Here is a 24,578-nt window from a genome sequence, read left to right on the forward strand (position 1 = left end):
TGCGCAGTACATTTTTAGGCATTCCTCACATGGCTGTTTAGCCTCATACACCAGGCTCCAGCCGCAAGAATCGGCAGATTCTTATGGGTGGAATGACAGGTGCATGTGAATAGTGGCAGCCGCTCAGCCTATAAAAACTGACAGGCTGACAGCAGCTGCCACTGCTTGCATGTACCTGCACACTGTGGGGTTACGTACATAGGAAGGTTGATTAAAGACACCAGTCCATCCAGTTCAACGTGTGTGTGTGTGTTTTAAGTCCATATTTCCCATATCTCTGTATATTGCATTCACTAAGATGCCCATAAGAGGTGCTTTTTTTTTTTTTTCTTTTCTTTCTATGCTTCCCGCTTACACCACTTATTGGCAAAGGTAGTTCCACATCCTTGCACTCTAACAGTAAAGAACACGCTGCAGTTTGATTAAATTGCTTCTCCAATTTCATGGAGTGGCCACGTGTCTTCCTAAGCTCCCTGAACTGAATAGTTTTCTTCCTATGCTGGGGTTGCCTGCGGTTAGGAACAGATGTTTGAGTCTGGATCTAGCTGACTGCATCCATGCTCACAATCCGTTTATTCTCGCAGGTGAAATCCGGAGTGTGCGGCTAAATGGCTGTGTGAAGGAGGCCTTAGAATTGGGACTTTCAGGTCCACTGTCCAAACTGACTGGAATGCTCATTTGCACAGATCCTGCACACTTTTCATAAATACTTCATCTTTGTCTCTGTCCAGATGTGTTCTTTCATTTTGGGCAAAGGGTTTTAAATTAGAATAGCCTCCTAGTTTTCTAAATTATTGACATTTTATCTGTGCAGTTAATATTACTGAGCACAGTGTGTTTTCCCTATCAACAGGTTCAAGAAGCAAAGGTTGAATTACAGGAAGTGGTTGAGTTCTTGAAAAGTCCACGGAAGTTTACTGTTTTAGGTGGAAAGCTTCCAAAAGGTAAGATCTACTACCTGTGTTAATTTGCTTTGATACACCTGGTGTGCTACATTTTTGACTGCAGGACAACAGTTTTCATTTTGACCCTTGTAGTACTATAGAAGACCCGTAACTGCCTTCCCATTTCATTGGAAGTCTAAATTCGCCCAGCTCAGCAGAGGCTGCAGTGCATTTAATGAAGGCTTGTGAATTGTTAGCATTTGATTACACACTTATTTATTGAATATGAAGCATGGATGGGATTATTCCTTTCCTCAATGCATAATCTGTAGCTCCTTTTGCTTGAGTTGTTATGCTGTATATAACGAGTTGTTGTTTGTTTTCTTCAGGTATTCTGTTAATTGGACCACCTGGCACAGGGAAAACCCTCCTGGCTCGAGCTGTCGCTGGGGAAGCTGATGTTCCTTTCTATTACGCAACAGGCTCAGAGTTTGATGAGATGTTTGTTGGGGTTGGAGCCAGTCGCATAAGGAATTTATTTAGTATGTTAATTTTGTTTTTTTCTCAAATGTTGACTTTATCTGTTCCTTTATAAAGGAAGCTTACCTTTAGAGTGCCTGGAGTCACTGATCTAGGACAAGTATGTAGAGATAAGGACTTCTGACTTGATCTTTTCTGTTTTACCTTCTTGTTCATGGTAAATGTTAAAAAAGGGAATGACATGGCAAAAGCAGCCCTGTATTTCTGTCATGACAGCTATACCTTAAGAATGAATACCAATTCCTGACTGTCCCTTTTTTTTTTTTTTTTTTTTTTTACCTAATTTATCATTATATATTTTATATATTATTTTGTATATTTTAAATGCATGTTTTATAAGAGTGTCAGGGTAGAAGGAAAAGGTTGCAAAGTCTGATTGTTACATCCACAGCCGTTACTACTGGGAATGTCACACTAAAAAGTAATACTTTAAGAAATCTAGAATCTGTGGAGTAGTTTGTTTTCACATACTTGGTGGTCACGAGCTAAAAATTGGTAAAATACTCCCCCTCGACCCTCTGCAAAATGTTCTTTATATTCAGGTGCTTAAATAAGGAGATTCCTCATGGGTGGAATAGGGTTCCAACTGAAACGGAGGAGGTGTAAAAGGAGAAGGAAGTGGGAGGGTGCATGGGGGGGGGGGGGGGGCTGTTACAGGATACAGAACAGAGAACTGGACAAAAGGTCAAGGTGAAGTAACAATGAGATTAGTGGAGAGAAAAAAAAGTATCCAAAACAATTGTGTGAGATTTGTGTACTTGACAATAAGTAATATGATTAGAGTCTCTGATCTGTTGACAGTAGACTCTGCAATGCACTTTGTTCATAAATCTGACCCGGTAGCATCACCTTTAAAAATTCTCTAGCTTTTTTGTGTTAGCATTCAGCTTTTTGAATAGTAAGGAAGTTTTAGTGCAAGGGTCATCTTATTTATTTGGACTCTCCCCTTACACTCTCTCATAAGTAATAAAAGAGAAACTTTCAGCTTTGCCATAGTGTGATGGACAATAGTGTTGTAAAAATGTCTTTGGAAGAGTGACATCTACAGACGGGTCACACACACATAAACTGCTTTACATGGTAATTAAAAAAAAAAAAAAAAAAAATGCCACCCAACAGTTTTAGATGTTTTTTTTTTTTTTTTTTCCACTTCTGCGGAAAATAAAGAAATATTATTTGTATAGTGTCGGGCAAGCTTTGATTTCCTGCCAGGACTTCATATTACTCCCTCCACCTTGGAACAGTTGTGACAGGTCACAAGCTTGGCTAAATCTGAGATACCTTTTTTTTTTTTTTTTTTTTTTTTCAGCTTCTCTAGAGTGCTCTATGTCCAAAGGACAGCCAGTGGGAAGGTCACTGATGCAGTGTTTTGTGCTCCTTTACACCCTATTTATATAAAGTACTTCTGCAGATTTCTCTCCATTTTTAAGACCTAATTGGAATGGCAGGTACCTTGAAGACATGGCAGGGAATCAAAACCTATTCTACACCACCAAAATGTTTTTGTTTTTTTTTGGGGGGGGGGGGTTGCTCTTTAAAGTGTTATTAAACCCAGGATTCACTATATCTGGTCTCCCATAGTACACAGAACATGGAAGTGCAATTATTTTAGTAAATGTAAATTGCTAATACCTTTTCTCACCAGCAGTATATAGCTGTCTTGTGACTTCTATCAGTGTACATCTGATCACATGTTAAAGCTTGTAGGAGGAGTTTTCATTCTGTAGGAGGATGCAGAACCCCTGACCTCTGGACTGTGCTGATTGGCCCTGTGCTGATCACATGCACTCTCCCAGAAAAAACTCTAGCCATACACACCAAACTGAGCATGTGCAGAGTGACTCCACACAATGTCTTATCAGGAGATGAGAGTGGGACACAGGAAGAAGGGAAGGGGAGGATCAGAAGTCAGGCTCAATCAGCATTTACACAATGCAGATGATTAACTCCTTCGGTTCCACAGTGAGTATAACAAGCTCACTTTACTGCATATACAGACTGATTTTACTGTTGTGGGTTTAGTAACACTTTAATAAGACAGACATTATTGTAAACTAAGCTTTTTTTTTTTTTTATTTATTTATTTATTTATTTTACGGCAACACGGTGAACGTGCTTAACTTGATTGGTAAATGAACCCCAGAGTGTGCTAAAAATGGTATAAATGTAACTCATTGGCAAGAATAAAAAGGGAGAACAGTTACTCATGAAAAGTTAGTAGGCACTGTGGCTGTTCATTATATATAGCATGTATTAAGTGTTTCTAATAATTACATGGCAGATACTTATCATGAAGGGAATATACTAATGAAGTACTTTTTTTTTTTTTTTTTTTTTTATGAACAGGGGAAGCTAAGGCTAATGCACCCTGTGTTATATTTATCGATGAGTTGGATTCAGTTGGAGGTAAAAGGGTTGAATCACCCATGCACCCATACTCCAGACAAACAATAAACCAGCTCCTGGCGGAAATGGATGGGTAAGATTATCAGTATTTTCTTATGCTTTTTTTTTTTTTTTTTTTGTGCAACATCTCTACATTTCTCTCCTATACATTTGTTTCTCCCATCCCTACTCCTGGATCCAGCCAATGTGCAGATTTACCACAGGGCTTTAGGTCCTGAGTGAGTCGTGCAGCACATCTGCACACACTTGGGATTCCCTCGCATTAGCAAAAATGGCTATTGTGGAGGTCCCAGACCTCTATCTTTGCGCATGCGTGAGAAATCTTCTGCACGTGCAGATGTGCTGAAGGATTCTGCCAGGACCCAAAGTTTAGGCGGAGCCTTCAGCAGATCTGCAAATGTGTCTTAATGGCGATGGGAGGGAGGTAGGGAGCACAGCCTCTAAAGAGGGGACTGAAATTCCTGTGTGGTGTTTTTTTTTTTTTTTTTTTAAAATGGTGATTTTTTTAATCTCTCATATATCTCCTCATGAATCCTTTTGTAGCCTTAAAACCATTCTTGGCTACCACCATGACTTCAGTTGCTGTTTTTTTCTGGTGTTTCATTCAGTAAAATTTTATTGATTTTCTTGAGTTTTCGAAATTAAAAGTAATAATCATAACATTTCTAGTGAAGAAAAGAGCAGTACATTTACATGAACAAATGGCGCAATGACAAGCATCATAGTAAAATAATGCACCTTTTAAAGCAGGAATAAACCAGTGCTGTGTAATACTCGGGTATAAGATGTGCCCTGAGTGTTAGAGATAAGAAAAGGAACATAGTGAGACTAAACAAAAAAAACAACTTACAAGAGAAACCTGGACCCAACACATCAGTCCAGATCCAAGACCCTCTCATGCCCCAATTAAAAAAAAAAAAAAAAAAAAAAAAAAAAAAAAATTATAGGGGATGGGAAGAAAAAAGATAATTAAATAAAAGGGGGGGGGGGGGGGTAGCAGAACTTTCCTAGTACCCAAACGATTTGCATTACCAGAGGAGCAAAGATTTGTTTGTTTTTTTCCAAATAACTTTTTGTTGAAAGGTTTGTTTTTTTGTTTGGTTTTTTGTTTGGTTTTGTTTTTTTTTGTTTGTTTTTTGTATTCCAAGAGGCAATCGGATATACCCTGGATCAAGTTTACTTATAAATATTAGTATCCAGTTATATTTTGTGTATCTAAGAAAAAATCCAGGCCTTTTTTTATTTCAATCTACTGAGCTGGCCACAACCAGCTCTTGCGGGAGTCTACATTTTCACAGCTCTTACTGTAAAGAAGCCTTTCCGTATTTGGAGGTTAAGTCCCTTTTCTTCCAGACTTGAGCAGTGCGCCTTTGTCCTCTGTGTTGACTTTTTTAAAGTAAATAACTATTGACAACTATGCGATCATTTAGAATTATTTGACTGGCGCAACTGACCACCTGATATGCGGTTGACATGCTTCATAGGGGGTTCTGCATTCTCATAACTTTCTACAGGAATGTAAAAACGGTGCTGTAGAAACCCCTTTTATAAAGTTTATGCTCATGATTAATGATTTGTTTAATCTCACTGATTATTTTTATTTCCTCCCTCTTGTTATAGATTTAAGCCAAATGAAGGTGTTATAATCATAGGAGCAACAAATTTCCCTGAAGCCTTGGATAAGTATGTGCACAGTAGATGTGTCAACAAATTGATCCCATTTTTACCACTTAAATAGGGAAATCTAAAACCGCAATATAATGTTTGTGCTAGAAATCTAAGATGCATAGTCGATGTCTCTCAGCCAGGAGACAGTCATTTGCTGTGATGGTTTTTTACATGTTGTGGAATATTGAAGTTGCGGGTGAAGCAGACTTAAGTTTAAAAAAAATAGACTGTTTCTATACTTCCAAAAATCTATTTTTCTGGTCACTTCATGTGGTGAATGTATAGGGCAGTGTAGACTCTCGACTCGGTTAAAAAAAATAAAAATAAAAAAAAGTGCAGGAGTTACATCATGAGTGTCCTCCACTCAGTGAGTAATCATGTATGTCAGTGTTTCAGTATATATGATATATGATATATATAGATATAGATATGTCAGAGTATCAGTGTATCACTGATGGTTGTATTTGTTGTTTAGAGCATGTTTTTTTCGATTTAATTTTTTTTTTTTTTTATCGTGTTTTAATTTTTCTAGTGCATTGGTGAGACCTGGACGCTTTGACATGCAAGTCACAGTTCCCAGGCCTGATGTGAAGGGTCGTACAGAGATTCTCAAATGGTACCTCGGAAAAATCAAATATGATGAGTGTAAGTTGACTTCTTTCAGACTTTAATTTTGTGGTGGCTTGCTTGCTATCCTAGCCTATGGGGCTGTGTGTTTCTGTGGGTGCACATAGTGTATGGAGACACAACTCTAGTCCCCGCATGCAAAAGGTGATTCCACAGGATGCTGCAAGAGTAAGGAGCCACTCTGAAACGGGAAACCTGGGGTAATGGTCATGGCATCAGCTTAAAAAGGAACATAGACAAGGATTAAAAGAGAAGCTGCATACTTCGCTTTTTATGCACTTTCAGCAGCTGATTAAATCATTTTAAGCAGGGCTATACATGGATCACAGTTTAGCAGGGATCGGCCAAATTTCAATCCATGTATGGGCAGGGAGGTTGTATAGAAGTGGATCTATCGAGTGACATCTGTGCAACTGGTCTAGAAAATTTCTGCTTAGAACATGTAAGAAACAGAAGTTAAAAATATACAATACTCCTTAGTGAGAACTACACTGTGTATGTTTTGCACCACAAACCCAAAACAGTATTTAATTCATTTGTATTATTCACCACAAACTCATTCATGTCTGCATGCTTTATTTTGCTGAAAACACACTTTGAAGAACACCACCTAGCATTTCTGCTCATGGCATCTTGAGCAAGGGCAGATGATTAATGTAGTATTTACTTCCTGGAATCCATCTGCCCTTAGCTTAGGCATGTAGACAGAAGGTGTTCTTGGCTAAGAAAGCGCTCCTCCCCTCCTGAAACTCCTGGGATGTATGACATCATTTGCCTAGACTTGGAAATCAACGTAAAACAAAGGTTTAAAACACACACTTATGGTGTATTTTTCTATCTATTTACTAATTACTCCTAGATTGTAAGCTCTGACGAGCAAGGCCCTCTGTTTCCTCTTGTATCAAATTGTATTGTAACTGTAATGTCTACATTTTGTAAACTGCTGCGTAACCTGTTGGAGCTATATATATCCTATATAATAGTAATAATACTAGCAGCATAAGGATTAAAAATAGTCAATGTTGACTGAGACAGTGAATTATCGCTTTACGATATAGTACTTTTTGGACATACTTGCTCTAAAATATTTCTCAAATATTTCTAATGATTTGTGAAAAATGTCAAAGGTAAAAAGTCGTGTGTGTGGTGGGTTTTTTTTTTTTTTTTGTTTTTTACACATTGTTTGTTTTAGACATGCAGTGTGAATGGGAGGAGATAACATATCTAGTGAGGTTTTCTCAAATTAGACTACAAAAGTGGAAACACACTTTAATAAATCCTGCTAAAATCTATTCACTTTACCTGTACAGCGGTTGAAGCTGAAATCATAGCCCGTGGCACTGTGGGATTCTCAGGAGCAGAGCTGGAGAATTTAGTTAACCAGGCTGCCTTGAAAGCTGCTGTGGATGGGAAGAGCATGGTTACTATGAGGGAACTAGAGTTTTCCAAGGACAAGATTCTTATGGGTGAGTCTTAGTTGCGTCACTGCATGTGTGTAGTCATATTGCAGTAGTGTCAAATACCTTCAATACTCTTTTTTTTTTTTTTTTTTTTTTTTTTAACATATTTCAGGACCAGAGAGAAGAAGTGTAGAAATAGACAACAAGAATAAAACGATCACTGCTTACCATGAATCTGGCCATGCTATTATTGCGTATTTTACCAAAGATGCAATGCCTATCAACAAAGCGACAATCATGCCTCGGGGGCCAACTCTTGGTCATGTAAGTCGGTAGATTATAAATGGCAATGTCTCTCTAGTTGCTTTGTTCTAGTGTGGCCTAAAAGTCACCATATTGTCATCAACTTGTCCTGTACATTATATCTTAATATCTGTGGGATGATGCAAGAGATATTTTAAATCTGGCGTTCAGACACAAACTTTCATTTAAATATATTCTTCAGTAGCCACAAAGAATATAATTGTATCCTATGTGCAACTAATACCTTTGCAAACCAAGATATTACCTTGTAAAACACTGCAGTCATTACAATGTGTGCTTACTAAAAATGCACTTGACTGTGGTTTTAAGTGGTTGTAAATGTCTGAAATGAAAAATGAACAAATCCTATCCATCTGTAGTAATATACTTGCCTTGATCCAAACCACATATTATGATATCTGCCTGCTGTCTTCCTTCTGCTATCTGTTAGTCAGTTCTGACAGTCTATACCACACCAGACAATCCCTCCCAGCACACAAACTGATTGACAAGACAGCCTCAGATGTGGGTGTTTCCGTGTGGGACTGTAGAAATGGGTGTGTCCATTCCCTCCACTCAGGTTTCAGATTACACTCCGCTCCCTGCTTTTATGCTGTGCAGTGTGTGACCTCAAGTTAACAAGACTTTTGTCAGTGGTTAGATTTTTCTTTACTTTTCAGTAGATTTTTGGGTTTATTTACTATACATAAATAACATGGAACAAGGTTGAACGCAACAAAACGTCAATCTCCAGATGTACGCGCATAAACACACTTGATGCAATGAGCATGAGTTAGTTTTGTTAATTTTCACCATTACCAGCATCCAATTTCTGGATATAGTCATGGCCAAGGTTTTACACCCTGTGTCTTGATAGAGCTATCTGCCTTTTAAATGCATTCCTTCCAGTTTTATACTGCGCTGTCCTTGTTAATGTATTTGTCTCAATCTTCATGCCATGTAGGTGTCTCTTCTGCCAGAGAATGATCGGTGGAGTGAGACAAAGTCTCAGCTGTTAGCTCAGATGGATGTAAGCATGGGAGGAAGAGTGGCAGAGGAAATCATTTTTGGGCCAGAGTATATCACCACAGGTAACCTGTCTAAATGTAACCTTCCTGTTCATGGTACACTCCTGTCCATACAGATCAAACTCTTCATTTGTTTCCTTTTTTTTTTTTTTAAGGGGCTTCTAATGACTTTGATGGTGCTACAAAAATTGCAAAGCTCATGGTGACCAAATTTGGGATGAGTGAAAAGGTTAGTGCTTTCACTGCCTTGTGCATGATGTTTACATTTAAAGTGTGTAAAATACTGTGGATGAAAACCAAAATGTAAATTGTGCTTTTATTTTCCTGTGTTTTGCTTAGTAAAACGCCTTATATCGTTTAGTTAAGTTGAGCTCAACTTGGGGGGCTGTTTATCAGGGCACCTAATGTTGGTTTTTGATACTTTAAGGTCTTTAAGCTTTTTTTCACAGGCTTCCACCTGAGAGCTGCGTACAGGCATCCCAAAGAAGTGGATGCAGCGGCAGATCCATGCACCCGCTCCTGCCCGCATGTAAATTTTTTGGGCTGCCTGTACGCAGCACTCAGGTGGATGCATGAGCAGCAAAAAAGCTTGGCTTGGAAGATGGGTCTCGGCACCCATCTGAATTGAGCCGTAAGGCTTATTAACCACTTCCCATCCAGCCCATGTCTATAAACAGCCGGACAGGAGCGCTGCCGGAGCGGGTTGATGTTTCTAAATGTCACCCGCATTCACTGGCTGTGTGCGCTTCCTGGAAGCGCTCGGCACTGCGATCCGGTACCCGCTATGTCTGGAGGATCACTGTACAGGACCTCTGTGTGAGGTCCCGGTTCATGTGATCACTGATTAGCCAATCAGTGATCACATGAGCAGTAGTAAACAAGATGTAATTTCCTGACATCATTGCTTACTACGTGTGAAATCTTTGAATGATTGCAGAGGTCACATGGTGCAAGGCTATTCACAACAGCCTTGTACCATGTGACAAACTGTGACCAATCACAGCTCACACAGTATTTCTCAATGGCTGCAAGAATGCAGCCAGAGAGGAGAAATGATTGCTTTTACAGCCTTTATGGGTGTAAACGCAATCAGTGTAAAACAAAATCATCACACCCCCACAAGTAGTACAGTGTCCCTATGGTGACACTGTACTGCTAGGGTGACAGTATGTTAAAACAAACCCATAAATAATATAAAAATGTAAAAAATAATTTTGAAAAATTATAGTTTTGGTTATAAACTAATTTGGGTTGTGTTGTGTGGGGTTTTTTTTAACTAAAAAGATAGCTGAATACATTTTAGCCAAGATTTATGAAGAGATCTTATTTGCAAAAAATTATAAGAAACCCTTCCCCCCCCCCCCCCAACATTTTTGGACTTTCATTTATATAACAAAAAATTAAAAATCCCAGTGATGAATAAATGCCACCAAAATGAAGTTTTATCTGTCTCAAAAAAAATGCTAAAAAATTCATATGGGTACAGTGTTGCAATTGTCAGTGTGATGGCACTGAAAGCTGAAAATTGGCCTGGGCAGGGAGGGGGTGAAAGTGTCCGGACTTGAAGTGGTTAAACACCACAAAAATAGGTCTGACCACCATGGTGCTGCAGCTAAGATCTGTGCTACACACTTTATTAGTTCAGCTTTAAGTGCTAGGAATGTTGCACAGATCAGGTGATAGATTCCCATTTTACAAGAATGAACATACTTTTGGAGAGCACAGTTGGGGTGAAGCGAACATAGGAAAAAGGAGGGAGGGTGGAAAGAGAAGAAGGTGGTGAGTGATGGCCATCGGTTGGCTGCAGCATCATTTTAATTACTTCCTGGTGATGTCACCCACTCCCCCACCCCCATTCTCGCCACTGTCTCTGGCTCTACCATCTCACCGGGAGATCCGAGACACCAGTCGGTGCATGGACTTGTAGACCCAAAATCTCTCCCTAAAGAGTACCTGTCATGTGCCTGTTGCTGTTACAAGGATGGTTACATTCCTTGTGACAGCAATAACTGTGATTTAAAAAAAAAAAAAAAAAACACTTTCAGACCACCCACCCGCAATATTCTGTGGACAGGTGGCAGCCACAGCACCAGCGACGGCACAGCAGAATGAGAATACCGGTCATCGAGGCACGGTGATCACATAAACGGTATGCGATCACGTGATCACAATGACAACAAAGCTTTTATGAATCAGTCTGATTCATAAAAGCTTTGCCTAGTTAGCTGTGATTAGTCCACAGCTCTTACATGACACATGGGGCCAATCGCAGCACTCTACCATGTGACATGCTGGAGCCAATCATAGATCTCTATTATATTGAACTGTCCTAACACATTCATGACAATTCAAAGTAAGCTTTGCAATGCAAAGTGTAAAAAAAAAAAAAAAAAATCCCTAATAAAAATTATTTTTATAAAAAAAAAAAAAAAATCGTAAAAAGAAAAATGTTTAAAAAAAATTTGAAAAGGTTTTAAAAAAAATTGAGAATTTTTGTCTGAATTTTTTATTTTTATTTTTTTATTTTTTTTGACTATTTGCTATCTGCCCGCCCACCAATGTGCGGGACAGCGGCGGCTCTGGTCAAAGCTTTCTATTTCCTGGGGGGTGTGTGTGTAACCCCCAACCCCCCCACTGCCTTCTATGCCGTCCAGGAAGAGAAGAGAGAACACCGCACCAAGTAAAAGCACTACTTTTCACAAGCACATGTTAGATTAGGACATTTGACCCTTTGATTGTCCCTATTAACCCTTTGGTCACCCCGTCACCCAGCCAATGCCATTCGCTACAGTGCCAGTATATAGAATTTTTCACTGTATTCCTGCCTCTAGTGACATCAGATGCTGTCAGGGTCAGTAAGCATTAGATTGCCCGCACACTATCGCACTAACGTTATAGGTCGCTGATCACCGCCATTACTAGTATAGTGTTTGTACAGATCAATATACTGATCACGAACAGAACTATACTAGTGCCTCCTTTGTGTACCCATTAACTCAGTGTTAGCAGGATTGGCCCCGTTTGCTGCCAGCACTAGCGTTTTAGCCCCTCTGCTGTTTTTCACAGAAAATTTGTATAAATTGATTGTGGGCCAAAGCAATTTATACGCACAACAATACATCGCCTCCCACCTAAATTCAGCTGTTGCCAGACAGTTTGCATGGAAACCGATCAGTTTCTGAATTTAAAACTTTTTTGGGCCTAACCCTCAACATGGGCATTACAGAAAAGAATGAATTGCGGTCCACATACCCGATTCATCATATGCCCATGTTCTCTGCTGTTACAGATATGCCCAACATGGACCTGCAACATACTGGTACATTGCTGGACTTTGTGTGGTTATACCGGGATGATGCCTGCAGCTACAGGCATCATCCTGATATTGTTTTTTTTCAGCTGGTGGTCAGCTTTCATGTAAAAACAATCCTAGCCGCTAATTAGCCGCCACCCCTCCCGCCACCTTCCAAAATTTTCTTGAGCTCTCTCCTCTCATCAGGGAACCCAAAAATGCAGCTGGCAGTTCTGCTACCTGACAATAGAGTTGATCGGACACTGGAAAGCCTCCAATCACCTCTCTGGGCTAAAGAGATCGGAAGATACAAGCATTTCATCATTTTAGTTATAAACCGTGCCATTTTAAAATTGGGAAATCATCTGATTACACTGATCTTTCTGTGATCAGATGCTTTAAGGGCAGAGGAGAGATGTAGAGTCTAACAGACCCCAGATTTCTCAGAAAAGAATACCTGTTACTGTCTATTGCTATCATTCCCTGTGATAACAATAAAAGTGATTAAAAAAAAAAAATGAAAGGGACTGTAAAAAAAAAAAAAAAAAAAAAAAAATTCACTACCACCCCCCATCTCCGTGCTTGCACACAAAGGCAAGCGGTGGTACCATGGTGGTATGTAAACAGATATTGCACCATGCATGTGAGGTACCACCGCAAATGTCAGATCGAGGGCAGTAATTTCTAGACCTCCTGTGTACATCTAATGTGACCTGTAAAGGCTTTTAAAGTGTTGCCTATGGAAAGTACCTTCTCCAGAATGGTCAATGTTGGCAATGGCACACAAATTGCTGTAGAAGTAGTTTTACTTTACAGCTTTTCAAAAACATTGTTTTCCTTTTGAAATGTATAATACATGATGTATTGCAATGAATACTTATTGACTGTTTAAAAACTATTTCAGCTTGGAGTCATGACATATTCTGATACAGGAAAACTGAGCCCAGAAACACAAGCTGCTATTGAACAAGAAGTTCGCACCCTGCTTAAGGTAAAAGGGATAAACGTTCACTTGTTACTGAACTGTCTGCCAGGATAAAGTACAGGTTGTACTTTTATAACTGTGTGAGTGAATAAAAGCCACATGGCACTTACCAACCACAGAGGTGACCCCTTTTTTTAATGCTGACCTCCTTTTGAAAAGGCTAGTTGCATGGCTGTGTCTAACTGAAACTTTTGTGTCAAGATACCTTCTGTCTATACCGGTTTCAGGTGAGCCACTCAGACAGCTGGTAACCAAAGCATCAGTGTGGCAGCCAGAAAACTAGCATTCTCAAAAGGAGAGTTCAGTAGTGGCAATCCTAAGGACCAGTTCACACTACATGCGTTTTCAGATGCTTTTTTTCTGCATCCAAAACTCACAGAAAGTAGGTTCTAAGGTTGTTAATGTCATAGCTCACATCAGTGCTTGCAGTTCCAGTGCATTCCGGTTGCAGGAGAAAACAATAGAACATGCTGCATTTTTTTCTGCACAGAACTGCACTGGAACGCACATGTCCCTATTTAAATTGAAGAGAGGGGAAAAAATGAACTGGAATGCATAAAAAAACGCACTGGAACGCATCAAAAATGCTGCACCGGAACACGTAAAAAAAGTGCACCCGGAACACATCTCAACTGTTTCTATAGTGTGAACCGGCCCCGAAGGAAATCTATCACCACAGCATAAACTTTTATTTTGTAACCTGAGCACTGTGATAGCAATACAAACAGTTATATTTCGCAGTCTAATAAAAGCTTACTTGAAAAATCCTCTATTCATGTTGTGAGTTCTGCCTGTCTCCTGGCCATCTTTCTACAACTTCCTGGATTCCCTGCATGCTTTGCTGTTTTTCCTCTGCTGTTTACTTTCTATTTCCAAGGACTACATATCCATGGTACCTTGCTGCCTAGAAAGCAGCAATTCCTGTACTAACTCCGCCTCCTCAAACTCCTCTCAGCACCTCCTGTAGTTCAGAAGGCAGGCTTTGTGAAATGTGTGACACAGCAATGCACATTAACAGGGAATGTGTGTCACAAAATTCTAGGAGGCAAATGTGTGGGAATTTTCACAAAGTAAGTTTACAAACTGCAAGAGCGATCCAAATAGGAGTAGGCTAGAAATGTGTGGAATTGAATTTGAGTTTACATTTTGACCAATGATATGCTTTACTATATATAGGAAGTTTTTTTAAGATAACATACATTCCACACATTAGTAATTGTGCTACCCAAGTTGGTGTGTGCTGTGAATTGCCTCCAGCATTGCTCCTGTTTCTTCTTGTTGGAAGATGCAATTTTTGCTGAAGCCCAGACCAGTCACTTCCTTATTAGAAACTCACCCCCTCTCTTGGTCTCAAAAACTGTTACTTTCGTCATTTAAAATCTGTACATTTCCAGCCTTGATTGTAGGTCTTGGCTTAGAGAGGGAGGCTGACAGAAGTTTAAAGTGTTAATAAACCCAGGACCCTGCATTCACTATATCTGGTCTCCCACAGTACACACAACATGGAAGTGCAATTCTTTTAGTAAATATAAACTTCTAAATTCCTTTTCTCATCAGCAGTATATAGCAGTCTTGTGACTTCTATCAGTGTCCAGCTGAGCACTGGTTAAAGCTTGTTGGAGGAGTTTTCTTTCTGCCCTAGGAAGATGCAGGACCCCGACCTCTATCTGAACAGTGCTAATTGGCCCTGTGCTGTTCACGTGTACTCTCCCACGAAAAAAACCTCTCTAGCAACACACCAAACTAAGCATGTGCAGAGCGTCTCCACACGATATGTCTTATCAGAAGATAAGAGAGGGCACTGTAAGAAGGGGAGCATCAGAGAAGTCAGGATCAAACAGCAGTTTTACAAAATGCTGAGGATTAACCCCTTAGGTTCCACAGTGAGTATAACAAGCATGCTTTACTGCATATACAGACTAATTCTACTGTTATGGGTTTAGTAACGCTTGAACAGGGCTGAAGATCAAAAGCTGCCCATGAGGGAAAAAGGAGAATATCAGGGAGATGTGAGACTCTCTTCTTGTAAGTTTTTAACTCATTTGTGTCTCCCAGGCAGCAGAGTTTGCCCTGTCACCTATCCTGCATTTCTTTTCTTGCTACCTAATCTGTGTTTTCTCTGCAGTTTCTGTCATTCCTGATGCTCTCTTCCCCCTTCAGCAGCAGTAAATAATAATAAAGCTGTCAGCTGATTGGCCTCTAGTGGCTCTGATTTTAGGCACAGTGCCAAGAACAGAGCAAATGAGCATGTGCAGAGCAGGGTCAGACAGTGTATTTCTGGATTTTAAACCGTACAGGTGCTTATTTTTAATGTTTTACATCGCTATACCTGCAAGTGGGGCCAGCCTGGAGTGATCTATCAGGACTTAATTTTCTGACAAAAAATTCCACTTTAACACCTTCCCACCCGGCCTATAGCAGATTGACGGCCGGGCGGGACACTCGCTGATCTTACTGGGCGTCATATGACGTCCTGTCAAAACGAACCGATCACGTGGCCACGCAAATCTGCCACCAGCTGTGTCCACAGGACACAGCCGATGACCTATCACTACACCGGCCCATTGCCAGTGTCATGTGGCCACTGGGACCAATCACAGCAGATCACATGTCAATTGTATACAATGGATTGCTTCCTGTCATGCCATCCATTGTATACCATTATGTTGTTAGCTGTGACTGGTCAAGACAGTCACATCATACAGACAGGGCCAATCACAGCTCATCTGTATCATGTGATCAGCTTTGCCCAAGCACAGCTAATCACAACAAAAGACTGATCAGTTTCATTCAGCAACAATGATTGCAAATATCGCTGAAATACATTGGTATTAGCAATCCTAATGTGTTGAAATAAAATCCTGATTACTTGCCAAGAGTAATTCAATGTTACTATGGTAACATTGTATTGCTTTGGTCACAGTGTGCTGAAAAATAAAATCGTAAAAAAAAGAAAAATGTACTAAAAATAAAAAATATATAGAAACCTTTAAAAAAATAAAAAAAAAATACTAATTCAATTCTTATTTTCACCAGAGAAATTTAGCAAAAAACATTTTGACCTAAATTTATGAAGAAATGTTATTTATTTGCAAAATTTTATAACAGAAATGAAGAAAAGTGCATTTTTTTTTATTTTTTTTTTCCCCCAAAAGTTTCAGGTGTTTTTTGTTTAGCAAAAAATAAAAAATTCAGTGGTGATTAAATCCCACCAAAAGAAAGCTCTGTTTTGTGTGAAAAAGATAAAACATTTCCTATGGGTACAGTGTTGTATGACCGCGCAATTGCCCTTTACAGTGCGACGGCTCTGAAAGCTGAAAATTGGCCTGGGCAGGAAGGGGGTATAAGTGCCCAGTATTGAAGTGGTTAAAGTCAATTGAGAGAGCTTTCTGAATTTTGGTGTTTTGCTTGTCTTCAATTGCTCTTTAGGTGTTGAATAGCTGGTGGAGGGTTGTTGCCATCTGCGTCCCTGTTGAAAGGGATTTTCCATTGATTCTGCTCCTAGTGTCTCAGTGTGTTAGGGTGTGATACAGTGACTATAGACCTAAAGGGTTTAAGGGGGTTTCTAAGAACACCAAGGCAGGAAAGGAGTCCTAATGTATAAATTGTGCTCACTTTATGGAGATGCTGACTTGCACCGTAGTACAATATAGTGCAGTAAGCCAACATGCATTTGTAGTCTCATGATGTAGCCAGGAGAAGCGGCAGTGTTCTAGAACCAGATGACCACTGTAATTAACACCTGTGATATAGTTGGATGTATCTTCAAACTTTAGAATACTTTGGCACAGCCCTAAGCTCTGGTTCACACTGATGTGATTTTGTCATGCAGTTTTGTTCCAAATCGCATGACAAGTCGCATCCTATTATCGGCAATGGAACCGTTTAAATTGGTGCAACACCGACTCCGATATTGAAAATAGTTCCTGCACGTTTTTTGGCAGTTTCAGGTGCTTTTAATGACCTGTGGCTTTGAAATGGCGATACTTCAAATGAAGTACCTCGAGTTCAAAGTCGCAATCATTGTGAGCCGGGGATTACAGAAAACACAAGCTGAGCAATATACTGTACTGCTAAAGGTTTGTTAGCCAATGCTTATCCTTAACCACTTCAACTTTCACACCTGTTCACCCCCTATGGACCAGAGCAGATTTTACATTTCTGTTTTGGACCTGTTTGTTCAGTGAAAATGTTGTCATTACTTAAGATAACAAGGTAATACAGTTTTATTTATTTATTTTTTTAAAGACAAGGCTTTCTTTTGTGAATATAGTCTTACAATAATGATGTGCGCCGAGCTCCCAGCACAAAGACAGGTACGCAAATATGCGGCCCCACGGAAAAAAGCCTAGTTCTGTTAGGCCGCATATTTGTGTTACGTCGGCGTCAAGGGGTTATTCGTTCTAAAACTAAACAAAACCCTTTATTTTTTGAGCCGTGTTGGTTTAAAAATGTGTTCCTGCACATAAGTGTGCATTTTATTCTGTAATTTGTTCTTTTTAAAATGACGCTAAAATTCTGAATCTGGTACAAATAAGCTCTAACAAGCGGGACCCTCTGATTCCTCTTGTACAAAATTGTGTTGTAACTGTAATGCCTGTCTTCATTTTGTAAAGCACTGCGCAAACTGTTGGTGCTTCATAAATCCTGTATAATACAAATCATGGCAGCGTTATTTACAAATGAAGTAAAGTGGGCTTTTTTCAGTTTTTGCGCTTTTTTTTTTTTTTTTTTTTATAGGTGTAAGTATATGTTAAAGGTGTAAAAATGTTAATGAACAAAGCAAACAAAACATTAGATATTAGTTAAAAAAATAGGAACAGAAAAAAAAAAATCAGCAGGAAAAGTATGATTTGAGTGGAGGAGAATAAGGAGGTAATAATGGCTGATTAGAGTAAACTGGGGTTAATAAGGGGTTACACAGATTAACAATTTAAACAAAGAAAAAGTCAGTTTGCATAACGGTCCAATTATGCAAACTGTTCACCATTTTAGATCACATTCAGGTTTCTCCAGCGTGTTCAATTTTGTTATAAGGTTATGATGCGGTGTCACTGGGACAGAAGATTTGGGAAATCTCCCCAACAGCGGCACAAACATAAAGGTCCTAACCCTTTCCCACGCTGTCCAAAACCTATACTTTGAGGCTCAATATTGCTAACCAATTACTGAACGCGGTGAATCCTTCACTCCAGTCACTGAGACTAAAGAAGCTTGCGTCTTAAAGGGTGCCAGTCTAATATCACAAACTGGGGAGGAAAATGGATCGCCCAGGCTAAACTCCAAGTATCCATAGACTCGGACTCTTGGTGGTTAGTGTCTCTAGTAGTAATGAAGCCCAACAGTTGAAGGCTATAATGCTGATCACTACTTCATCAGTCTAACCATTGCTGCTGTGTGCTAGAAATGTAACTACCAACCACCTTTTTAATCATGCTGATTTTTTTTCTTTTTAGGATTCTTATGAACGGGCAAAACGTATTTTAAAGTGTCATGCCAAGGAGCACAAGAACCTGGCGGAAGCTTTATTATTGCACGAGACATTGAATGCCAAAGAGGTTCAGATGGTAGTAGAAGGAAAGAAGCTGGAAACAAGATAATACAGCTGGGACAGTGTAATAAATTGTGGACTGTTTTATTGTCACTGCAACATAGCTCATTCTTTATTTCACTTATTTTTACTTAAGGTATGCTTTCTGATTCCTCAATCTAAATATTCAGATGTCCTCTATTGCAATATGTGGCTGTTCAGAAGCTCTGTTAGGCAGTGACATTGGAGGTCTGTAAAGAGGTGGTGTAGATGGGAAGGGGGAATCTCAGGGCAGAATATGATTGGTGACAGAAACATCCCAAACTACATCTCTCAGGCATGTCTTGCCAGTGTTTTGATGTGTTAGAGGCTTTGTCTGTCACTGCTACCATTTACACCCAGTACATGGCCTCTTGGTGCTCCAGTCAGCTACAGCCAGTACTTATGTCCATGTGTGAAGCAACTGCACAGCGTAGAGCTATTGTACTTTTAAATGCTTAACATCTTGTGAGTACCAGCATTCAAGATCACCAGTCTAAAGGAGGAGCATGCTGCTGTTCTGCATAATTTATAAAGAGACAATAGTTTTCATTTGACTTCTAAATAGGTTTATATAAGCAGTTTTAGTGACTTTAAGCCTTTTGGTTAATTTTAACTAATTTCTGTCCTTTATCTGCAGGAAATAGTTACCTTCCAGGCCAAGGGATTCATAAAGCCCGGTCCTTACCAGCCCAATTTATACTTTACCCATTACTAGGATAGGTTGGCTCTCTGCCCAGTAGAAATCTATGTATGTTTGGAGGGGTCCTGCACACATTGGCCCTACCAATAAAGTTAGATGCTTTGATCTATAACATCTATAGCATTTGGGTGGAGCAAAGGGACTGAGCTATTGCAGGTATGTGTAGGCACTTCTGCTTGCCTTCATGGTATGCATTATAATTGGCTTTTTTATTTTTTTAAGCAGTCCTTAAACATCTCAGAACTACATGGAGTATGATCGATGTGAGTACTGGGATCTTAAATTCAGCAGAACATCAAGCCAATCCAAGAGCTTTTTTTTATGTCCCCTAAAATGTTTCTGAAATGCTGGATGAACCCTTTGCACACTAATATCTTTCTGATGAACACTGGCATTCTTCAAAGTGGTCAGATACGTACATAAACACATATGATCGCTTCACCTGTTTTATGTATATAATCTGGTTTGAGCGATTTGTCATCAGTAGAGAAAGGCAAATATAACAAAAAAGCTTTGTCAAAAGTTGCAATCCCTCCTCACTGTACCAAAAATTTTGTCCTCAGAGCTCACAACACATGCACACTAGTGGTTAACACATACGTGTGTGCCATTGCCTCCACAAATGTATATGGCGACACGCTAGCAAAAAACAGCCTTGGCTTGCTTGTAGTATTTGACTTTGTTGCCTAATCACATGTAAACCTAAAGTTGCATTCAAATTTAAACCTAACGTAAGTCCAAGGTAACAGCAACGATATGATCGATTTCATATCTATCCCTTCAGTGTTTTATGGATCCTAGGTATCAGCTGCACAAAGGAACTCTGGGGAGTTAAGCCCCTCTTCCTATTCAACTGATTTCAGAGCTTCAGTGGACAGTGGAGGCGCTGGGATTTGACAATTAAAAAAGAGTGCCAGAGAGTGGGGTCAAATCTCTGTTTTAGAGGGAAGTTTTAGGCCCTGTGTGTGGTCACTGGAGCCATGAGGGATTCGTTTTAATGACTAATGCAGACCATTTACTGCACCTATCATTGTTCCCTTAGGCATAGGTCAGATTTGCTTCACTGATTTGTTTCAGCAAGGCCTGGAGTACAATTATGCAACTTTTGCTTATGATCTCTCCAGATTTTTTTACTTTTACTAAGCATACTTAAGTCCACTAAGGTAGATCCTATATCTTTTTCTTTTTCTTTTTTTTTGCTTTCCATTCAGCAGGTTGAAGAAAAGAAGAGCTGATTTTCCCCCATCCATGCATTCAGTGTAGAGGGAGGAATTACTCCCACTGAGCTATTCTTCAAGCAGGGAGCCTTCCCCAGCAGCAGAATAAAATTATCAGTGTTGCTGGCTATAGCCAGCTGCACTGATCGTTCGGGGGAAAAACCAGACATGCTGGTTGTACACAATCAATGGATCGACTTATGTACAGCTAGCTAGCCTGAACATGGATCGCAATTCAGCCAGTCCCTTCTGAGCCAGCTGAATTTTGATCCATGTATGGCCAGCTTAAGACTTGAGTAAGAAGCTGGTAAAGAATATCTCTACACAACACATTGCATAATTTTAGCCATCTGTCATACAAATGAAGGCCATGTAAAGAACTGACAGTGTTTGAGAATTTTTATTACTTTAAGCATAAAGGTTGAATTTTAGGTTTATTCTGAATTTCATATATTTTACGGCAAAGCAGTGTTCAGATGTGAGCCTTTTGTACAGTGCAATCAGTGCAATGAAAAAAAACTGCTTATTGTCCTCTCAGATCTGGAATGTAACACATATTCCTACCTGTGTAAATTGAGGTGTATGAACATATTTAAACATGTAAATAAATTTCAAATCTTATGACAAAAGAGTTTGTTGTTTTTGGGGGGGGGGGGGGTTGTGGCGTTTTTTCTTTATTTTCTGGTAGGTAACAGTTTAAAATATAAAAAAAACCCAAAACTACTAAAGTTTCTAAAGGCAGAAGGTTTTTTTTTTTTTAACCTTTTATTTTATCCGTTAAGGTAAAAAACCTTATGCATGCAGCTTCCCCCCCCCCCCCCCCTACCCAATACTTGCCTGAGCCGGATCCCGATCCAGTCGTGCACAAGAGCAGCAGACCTGCAGATCACCCAAAATAACCAATATTGGGGAGTCCCATAGTGAAGGATGTAGAAACATTTACCTTTTGACCAGAAAACATAGACAAAAGGACAGGACTTAGAGCAATGGTCCATGGACAACCTTTTAAATGATCAGCAGTAGGACATAGGCCCATTTTATGCAATCTGGCAGGGGTAAAGTGGCTATGATGAAACCATTTCAACTGAATAATCATGTCTCTAGAGGAAATGACTGAATTTTTATAGGACCTTTCAAGCTGGGTCCAAGTGTATATAGTTAGCTGAAGGTCAGGCAAAGACCATTTACGTTGGGCTTTCAAGTATCTGGGTTTAGAGCTAGGAAGCGTGGAATAATATAAAGAAATCAATTTTGGGGTATCGGGCTTTTGCAGTAGTTTTTCAAAAGGGTCTATTTGCATTGGATTCAAAAGGGTACAGAATTTGGTAATAATAGAATTAATAGTTAGTGGAAAGATTAAATTCCTTCTGCATTTATTGGAATGTCAAATTTGTGGGCTTTATACAAATGGTGCAGACATTTATTTCCTATTCCATGCTAAGACAAGACTTCTTATTGATAAATCAAACCCCAAAATCAAAAATGAGTGAAAACCCTTCCTCCTGCAATATATATCCCTGATCCTAAATCCAGATCTGCAGATCCAGTCTTAAAATCCACTATGCATCGCTGTGAATTAAAGAGGTAGTAAACTGCCAAAAAAAAGGCCAGTGCAATCTTTTAGCAGTGATGGGATCTTCCAGCTCCTTCCTCATTCGAGGAGACAAAGTGCAAAGAGATATAGATACTCAGCTAACCACATGCCTAGCGGATATCAACATAATGCACAGTAGAGGTAGGTATACAATGAGGTGTAAAAGGACAAGAAGGCATCCAGAATCTAGTGATGGGATGTACCCACGTGACCTGAAAGGGTTAATTTTCGAGGTGTATACGTGGGGGGGGGGGGGGGGCGGCGGCCTCGCCAGATACGCTAGGAGACAACTAGCTTTGTTACTGCATTCAAATAGTTTTTAAGTTGTATATAATGGTCTCTTCTTAAAATCTAAAAGGCAGAGTTCATAGGTTTTGCACTTATGGAGCCAATCGGTATGGGTATCAGGAGAGGGGACATTGCATAACCGATTCTATCTCCTATAGTGCGCATTTGAGACTTTTTTTTTTTTCCACATTATGCATGTAATGGAAATGAAGGCATCCCATTCCAAAAGAGGGGATGCAATATCCAAATTATTACTCAGAATTTCAGCTATATCTTTGGCACACTCTCCTAGAATATTGGGGTTGTCTAGCCATGGACTTGTGCCTGTAGTGGAAGGAGTAGAAGAACTAAGATAATGGGAGTGTGATCTAATATGCCACTGGGCAGGAATGTGACATTAGCTAACTAATGGAAGTATCAAGGATGTAATAAAGGCCAAATTAATTCTGGACATGGTATTTCTAGGTGTCAGAATCACAAAAGAATTGAGCATCTGGATGCTTCCACCTTCAAACAGCGGTAAGTTTGTATCCAGTCAACAAATGCAGACTGTAATCTACCAACTCCACACAAATGGTCCTTGGCAAATATATATTCACTAGAGTCAATGTAGTGTTGGCACTTTACATGGAAAGTATAATCTCCCATCGGGATCAGTATTTACATGAAGAACCTCAGCAGCCAGGGATTTTGCCAAGAAGATACAGACCCCTCTGGAGTAGGAGATATGCATATAAAGGGTGAGATTTACTAAAACTAGTGCAAACAGAATCTGTTGTAGCTGTGCATAGTAACCAATCAGCTTCTACGTTTTATTGTCATAGCTTAATTGAAGGAGCTGAGTGGTTACCCTGCACAAACGCCCCAGATTTTGTAAATCATCCCAATGTGTGGTTTATACATGAACCACCGCAGAATGCCAAGCAACAGTTTGAGGTGAATTTAAACCTCGAGTATTCAAAGATATAATTTTCACAGCATAAGGGTGCATTCACACTAGGAACTGCATGTGAATCATAGAGGAACGTGTTGTGTGTTCCTCTGCATTGCACAGAACTGCATGTGGATCGCAATTTTAGCCCATTCATTTTATATACAGTTGTGGCCAAAATTATTCAACCCCCAATGCTGTAAAGGGGTTTAGGGACTATAGTGTACATTTGGAATTGTATTCAGAATCAAATCCTACAAGGACGTTGTAACTACCCAAATGCAACTAAAATGACATCAATTGTTTATGTAATACAGTAGTAAATGGTTCTTATGTGGTTTCTTCATTGCCACAATTATTCAACCCCTTAAAGACTACCACTCTGAAGAACAGAGGTTCATACAGGTGCTTTCCATCAGGTATTGAAAACACCTGTGGATGTCACCGAGCAGCAATCAAGCATAATAAGCACCAATTAGGCAGCTTTAAAATGACTGTGATACTCAGCTCCTTCTAGACATTTACTGGTGTGGTTACAAACATGGTGAAGGCAAGAGAATGGTCCAGGAAGACAAGAGAAGAGGTGATTTCTCTTCACAGGAAGGGCAATGGCTATAAGAAGATTGCAAAGATGTTAAACATACCAAGAGACACCTTAGGAAGCATCATTCGCAAATTCAAGGCAAAGGGCACTGTTGAAACGCTACCTGGTCGTGGCAGAAAGAAGATGCTGACTTCGACTGCTGTGCGCTACCTGAAGCGTAGAGTGGAGAGAAGTCCCCGTGTGACTGCTGAGGAACTGAGAAAAGATTTGTCAGATGTGGGTACAGAAGTTTCAGCCCAGACAATAAGACGCACACTGCGTAATGAAGGCCTCCGTGCCAGAACTCCCAGGCGTACCCCCTTGCTGTCTCCAAAGAATAAGAAGAGTCGACTGCAGTATGCCAAAAGCCATGTGGACAAACCACAAAAGTTGTGGGATAGTGTTCTGTGGACTGATGAAACAAAATTAGAACTGTTTGGGCCCATGGATCAACGCTATGTTTGGAGGAGGAAGAACAAGGCCTATGATGAAAAGAACACCTTGCCTACTGTGAAGCATGGTGGAGGGTCAATCATGCTTTGGGGCTGTTTTGCTTCTGC

General features: G+C 39.8%; 1 protein-coding gene across 1 annotated transcript in view; it reads left to right on the forward strand.

The window, feature by feature from the left end:
• Window positions 1–21,251, forward strand: part of YME1L1 (YME1 like 1 ATPase) — a 57,181-nt gene extending 35,930 nt beyond the window's left edge. The window contains exons 9-19 of the mRNA XM_089693813.1: window positions 854–944; window positions 1,274–1,426; window positions 3,771–3,903; window positions 5,451–5,513; window positions 6,031–6,143; window positions 7,436–7,591; window positions 7,698–7,849; window positions 8,793–8,919; window positions 9,012–9,085; window positions 13,053–13,139; window positions 18,590–21,251. Coding sequence (XP_089549939.1) covers window positions 854–944; window positions 1,274–1,426; window positions 3,771–3,903; window positions 5,451–5,513; window positions 6,031–6,143; window positions 7,436–7,591; window positions 7,698–7,849; window positions 8,793–8,919; window positions 9,012–9,085; window positions 13,053–13,139; window positions 18,590–18,733 — 1,293 coding nt within the window. The 3' untranslated portion in view covers window positions 18,734–21,251. The remainder of the gene's footprint in view (window positions 1–853; window positions 945–1,273; window positions 1,427–3,770; window positions 3,904–5,450; window positions 5,514–6,030; window positions 6,144–7,435; window positions 7,592–7,697; window positions 7,850–8,792; window positions 8,920–9,011; window positions 9,086–13,052; window positions 13,140–18,589) is intronic.
• Window positions 21,252–24,578: the final 3,327 nt, after the last annotated feature.

Source organism: Staurois parvus, unplaced genomic scaffold (assembly GCF_062004578.1).
Source record: "Staurois parvus isolate SC_StPar_1 unplaced genomic scaffold, SC_StPar_1.0 ptg000636l, whole genome shotgun sequence".
NCBI lineage: Eukaryota > Metazoa > Chordata > Amphibia > Anura > Ranidae > Staurois > Staurois parvus.